This window comes from Pezoporus flaviventris, unplaced genomic scaffold (genome assembly GCF_033815535.1).
Source record: "Pezoporus flaviventris isolate CSIRO_AGI_PZ_B2104156 unplaced genomic scaffold, CSIRO_AGI_Pfla_v1 ptg000945l, whole genome shotgun sequence".
In the NCBI taxonomy this organism is placed as follows: Eukaryota; Metazoa; Chordata; class Aves; order Psittaciformes; family Psittacidae; genus Pezoporus; species Pezoporus flaviventris.
The window spans coordinates 25,704-32,035 of NW_026893490.1; the positions used below are offsets into that span (position 1 = coordinate 25,704).

The 6,332-nt window shown below is 56.4% G+C and overlaps 1 protein-coding gene across 1 annotated transcript in view; it reads left to right on the forward strand.

Annotated features, from left to right (window-relative positions):
* Window positions 1-4,203, forward strand: part of DNMT1 (DNA methyltransferase 1) — a 28,258-nt gene extending 24,055 nt beyond the window's left edge. The window contains exons 27-28 of the mRNA XM_061444509.1: window positions 958-1,098; window positions 4,069-4,203. Of these exons, the coding sequence (XP_061300493.1) occupies window positions 958-1,039 (82 nt within the window). The 3' untranslated portion in view covers window positions 1,040-1,098; window positions 4,069-4,203. The remainder of the gene's footprint in view (window positions 1-957; window positions 1,099-4,068) is intronic.
* The last annotated feature ends 2,129 nt before the right edge of the window (window positions 4,204-6,332 follow it).

Genomic DNA, 6,332 nt, shown 5'->3' on the forward strand with positions numbered 1-6,332 from the left:
ATTGGGGATGGATTGGGGGCATTGGGGATGGGGTTGGGATGGATTGGGGGGTTGGGGATGGATTGGAGGGGGGTTGGGGATGGATTGGGGGGGTTGGGGATAGGGTTGGGATGGATTGGGGGGGGTTGGGGATGGATTGGAGGGCTGGGGATGGATTTGGGGGGGTTGGGGGATGGATTGCGGGGGTGGGGATGGATTGGAGGGGGGTTGGGATTGGGGGGGTTGGGGATGGATTGGGGGGTTGGGAGGGGTTGGGGGATGGATTGGAGGGGTTTTGGGGGGTTGGGGATGGATTGGGGGTGTTGGGGATGGATTGGAGGGGGGTTGGGGATGGATTGGGGGGCTTGGGGATGGATTGGGGGCATTGGGGATGGGGTTGGGATGTATTGGGGGGCGTTGGGGATGGATTGGGGGGGTTTTGGGGGGTTGGGGATGGATTGGGGGCATTGGGGATGGATTGGGGGCATTGGGGATGGGGTTGGGATGGATTGGGGGGCGTTGGGGATGGATTGGGGGGTGTTGGGGATGGGCTTGGGATGGATTGGAGGGGTTGGGGATGGATTGGGGGAGCTGGGGATGGATTGGGGGAGTTGGGGATGGATTGGGGGGGTTGGGATGGACTGAGGGAGGTTGGGATGAGTGGGGGGGGGGTTGGGACTGAACTGGGGGGGTGTTGGGGTTGAATGGGGGGGTTGGGATGGATTGGGTGGGTTTGGGTTTGTATGGGGGGGTTGGGATGGATTGGGTGGGTTTGGGGCTGAATTGGGTGGGGGTTGGGGTTGAATGGAGGGGTTGGGATGGATTGGGTGGGTTTGGGGTTGAATTGGGTGGGTTTGGGGCTGAATTGGGTGGGGGTTGGGGTTGAATGGAGGGGTTGGGATGGATTGGGTGGGTTTGAGGTTGAATTGGGTGGGTTTGGGGCTGAATTGGTTCCTTACCCCGTGTCCCCCCCCCCAGTTACTGTGATTATTACCGCCCGCGCTTCTTCCTGCTGGAGAACGTCCGGAACTCGTGTCCTGCAAGCGCTCCATGGTGCTGAAGCTAACCCTGCGCTGCCTCGTCCGCATGGGCTATCAGTGCACCTTCGGGGTGCTGCAGGTGGGCTGGGGACCCCCCTTCAAGCACCAAACCCACCCAATTCAACCCAAAATCACCCAATTCAACCCAAACCACCCAATTCAACCCAAAACACCAATTCAACCCCAAACCACCCAATTCAACCCCAAAAACCACCCAATTCAACCCAAACCACCCAAATTCAACCCAAACCACCCAATTCTACCCAAACCACCCAATTCAACCTCAAACCACCCAATTCAACCCAACACCCATTTCACCTTAAACCACCCATTCAATTCCAAAACCCACCCAATGCAACCCCAAACCGCCCAATTCAACCCAAAACCACCCAATTCAACCCAAAACCCACCCAATTCAACCCCAAACCACCCAATTCAACCCCAAACCACCCAATTCAACCCCAAACCACCCAATTCAACCTCAACCCACCCAATTCAACCCCAAACCTGCACCCAATTCAACCCCAAACCACCCAATTCAACCCCAAACCACCCAATGCAACCCCAAACCACCCAATTCAACCTCAACCCACCCAATTCAACCCCAAACCACCCAATTCAACCCCAAACCACCCAATTCAACCCAAACCCACCCAATTCAACCCAAAGCCACCCAATTCAACCCCAAACCCACCCAATTCAACCCAAACCCACCCAATTCAACCCCAAACCCACCCAATTCAACCCCAAACCACCCAATTCAACCCAAACCCACCCAATTCAACCCCAAACCCACCCAATTCAACCCCAAACCGCCCAATTCAACCCCAAACCACCCAATTCAACCTCAAACCCACCCAATTCAATCCAAAACCCACCCAATTCAACCCCAAACCGCCCAATTCAACCCAAAACCACCCAATTCAACCCAAAACCCACCCAATTCAACCCAAACCCACCCAATTCAACCCCAAACCCACCCAATTCAACCCAAACCCACCCAATTCAACCCCAAACCACCCAATTCAACCCCAAACCACCCAATTCAACCCCAAACCCACCCAATTCAACCCCAAACCACCCAATTCAACCCAAAACCACCCAATTCAACCCCAAACCACCCAATTCAACCCCAAACCACCCAATTCAACCTCAAACCACCCAATTCAACCCCAAACCACCCAATTCAACCCCAAACCACCCAATTCAACCTCAACCCACCCAATTCAACCCCAAACCCACCCAATTCAACCCCAAACCACCCAATTCAACCCCAAACCACCCAATTCAACCCCAAACCACCCAATTCAACCTCAACCCACCCAATTCAACCCCAAACCACCCAATTCAACCCCAAACCACCCAATTCAACCCAAACCCACCCAATTCAACCCAAAGCCACCCAATTCAACCCCAAACCCACCCAATTCAACCCAAACCCACCCAATTCAACCCCAAACCCACCCAATTCAACCCCAAACCACCCAATTCAACCCAAACCCACCCAATTCAACCCCAAACCACCCAATTCAACCCCAAACCCACCAATTCAACCCCAAACCCACCCAATTCATCACTAAACCCTCCCAATTCAACACCCACCCCCCCCCCCCCATTCAGCCCCAAACCCACCCAATTCATCCCCAAACCCCCCTACCTGACCCCAGGTTGTTAATGGGGATGAGCCATGGAATCATGGAATGGGTCAGGTTGGAAAGGTCCCACCGCTTCCTTACCTCCAACCGTGCTCCCCCCGATTCCATCCGAGCCCTTCTCTGCTCCTCCTATCCCAAAGGAGCTCCTTGGCTCCATCAGGGGGGATGGATGGATGATGGATGGATGGATGGATGGATGGATGGATGGATGGATGGATGGATGGATGGATGGATGATGGATGATGGGGGGATGGATGGATGGATGGATGATGGATGGATGGATGGATGATGGATGGATGGATGGATGATGGATGGATGGATGATGGATGGATGGATGATGGATGGATGATGGATGGATGGATGGATGATGGATGATGGATGGATGATGGATGGATGGATGGATGATGGATGGATGATGGATGGATGGATGGATGGATGGATGATGGATGGATGGATGATGGATGGATGGATGGATGATGGATGGATGGATGGATGATTGATGATGGATGGATGATGGATGGATGGATGGATGATGGATGGATGATGGATGGATGGATGGATGATGGATGGATGGATGGATGATTGATGATGGATGGATGATGGATGGATGGATGGATGATGGATGGATGGATGGATGGATGGATGGATGATGGATGACGGATGGATGATGGATGATGGATGGATGGATGATGGATGGATGGATGATGGATGGATGATGGATGGATGATGGATGGATGATGGATGGATGGATGGATGATGGATGATGGATGGATGATGGATGGATGGATGGATGATGGATGGATGATGGATGGATGGATGATGGATGGATGGATGATGGATGGATGATGGATGGATGGATGATGGATGACGGATGGATGGATGGATGATGGATGGATGGATGGATGATGGATGGATGGATGGATGATGGATGGATGGATGGATGATGGATGACGGATGGATGATGGATGATGGATGGATGGATGATGGATGGATGATGGATGACGGATGGATGATGGATGGATGGATGATGAATGGATGGATGGATGATGGATGGATGGATGGATGGATGGATGATTGATGATGGATGGATGATGGATGGATGGATGATGGATGATGGATGACGGATGGATGACGGATGATGGATGGATGATGGATGGATGGATGATGGATGATGGATGACGGATGGATGACGGATGATGGATGGATGATGGATGGATGGATGATGGATGATGGATGGATGATGGATGGATGGATGGATGATGGATGATGGATGGATGGATGATGGATGGATGATGGATGATGGATGGATGATGGATGATGGATGATGGATGGATGATGGATGGATGGATGGATGATGGATGGAAGCTGACAGGCCTCTCCCATTGCTCCCCAAGGCCGGGCAGTCCGGCGTGGCCCAGCCCCGCCGCCGAGCCATCGTCCTGGCCGCGGCGCCGGGGGAGAAGCTGCCCATGTTCCCCGAGCCCCTGCACGTCTTCGCCCCCCGCGCCTGCCAGCTCAGCGTCGTGGTGGACGACAAGAAGTTCGTCAGCAACATCACCCGGTGGGTGCTGAGCGCCGCCCGCCGGTGGGTGCTGAGCGCGGGCCGCTCCTGACGCCCTTCCTCCGCCCCTCGCAGGACCTATTCGGGGCCCTTCCGCACCATCACGGTGCGGGACACCATGTCCGACCTACCTGAGATCCGCAATGGGGCCTCGGCCTTGGAGATCTCCTACAACGGGGAGCCCCAGTCCTGGTTCCAGAGGCAGATCCGGGGCTCCCAGTATCAGCCCATCCTCAGGGATCACATCTGCAAGGTGAAGGGGGTGATGGTGATGGCGGGGAGGGGTTAAGGGCAGGATGGGACCGGCCCCAGGCCTGCCTTGGTCAAACACCCCCAGGGATGGAGCTGCTCCTGCTCCGTGGAGAAACCAGGATCGTGGAATGGGTTGGGTTGGGAAGGAGCCTAAGATCACCCAGTTCCAGCCCCGTGCCATGGGATGCCTTACATTAGACCGAGGATCTCATGGAGCATCCACCACTTTGGGCCGCCCATCCCATGATCCCACCATACCTCCTGGGGAAGAGCTTCCTTACCTGCAAGCTGAATCCCCCCCTTGGCCCATCCCTGCTGAAGGTCCCTTTCCAGCATCCGTGTAGCCACTGGGAGCTGCTCCGAGCTCTCCATCCCCACCATCCCTTGGGAGCCGCTCCACCAGCACCCTTGGAGCCGCTCCATCAGCACCCTTGGAGCCGCTCCATCAGCACCCTTGTAGCCACTCCATCAGCACCCTTGTAGGTGCTCCATCAGCACCCTTGTAGGTGCTCCACCAGCACCCTTGTAGGTGCTCCATCAGCACCCTTGCAGCTGCTCCATCAGCACCCTTGCAGCAGCTCCACCAGCATCCTTGTAGGTGTTCCATCAGCACCCTTGTAGGTGCTCCATCAGCACCCTTGCAGCTGCTCCATCAGCACCCTTGTAGGTGCTCCACCAGCACCCTTGTAGGTGCTCCACCAGCACCCTTGCAGCCGCTCCACCAGCACCCTTGTAGGTGCTCCATCAGCACCCTTGCAGCCGCTCCATCAGCACCCTTGTAGGTGCTCCACCAGCACCCTTGTAGGTGCTCCACCAGCACCCTTGCACCCGCTCCACCAGCACCCTTGTAGGTGCTCCATCAGCACCCTTGCAGCTGCTCCACCAGCACCCTTGTAGGTGCTCCACCAGCACCCTTGTTGGTGCTCCACCAGCACCCTTGTTGGTGCTCCATCAGCACCCTTGTAGGTGCTCCACCAGCACCCTTGTAGGTGCTCCACCAGCACCCTTGTTGGTGCTCCATCAGCACCCTTGTAGGTGCTCCACCAGCACCCTTGTAGGTGCTCCATCAGCACCCTTGCAGCTGCTCCATCAGCACCCTTGCAGCAGCTCCACCAGCATCCTTGTAGGTGTTCCATCAGCACCCTTGCAGCTGCTCCACCAGCACCCTTGCACCCGCTCCACCAGCACCCTTGTTGGTGCTCCATCAGCACCCTTGCAGCTGCTCCACCAGCACCCTTGTAGGTGCTCCATCAGCACCCTTGCAGCCGCTCCACCAGCACCCTTGTAGGTGCTCCATCAGCACCCTTGCACCCGCTCCATCAGCACCCTTGTAGGTGCTCCACCAGCACCCTTGTAGGTGCTCCATCAGCACCCTTGCAGGTGCTCCACCAGCACCCTTGTTGGTGCTCCATCAGCACCCTTGTAGGTGCTCCATCAGCACCCTTGCAGCCGCTCCACCAGCACCCTTGCACCCGCTCCATCAGCACCCTTGTAGGTGCTCCATCAGCACCCTTGCAGCCGCTCCACCAGCACCCTTGTAGGTGCTCCACCAGCACCCTTGCACCCGCTCCATCAGCACCCTTGTAGGTGCTCCACCAGCACCCTTGCACCCGCTCCATCAGCACCCTTGGAGCCGCTCCACCAGCACCCTTGTAGGTGCTCCACCAGCACCCTTGCACCCGCTCCATCAGCACCCTTGTAGGTGCTCCATCATCACCCTTGTAGGTGCTCCACCAGCACCCTTGTAGGTGCTCCACCAGCACCCTTGTAGGTGCTCCATCAGCACCCTTGCACCCGCTCCACCAGCACCCTTGCACCCGCTCCCCCATCACCCCTGTGCCCGCC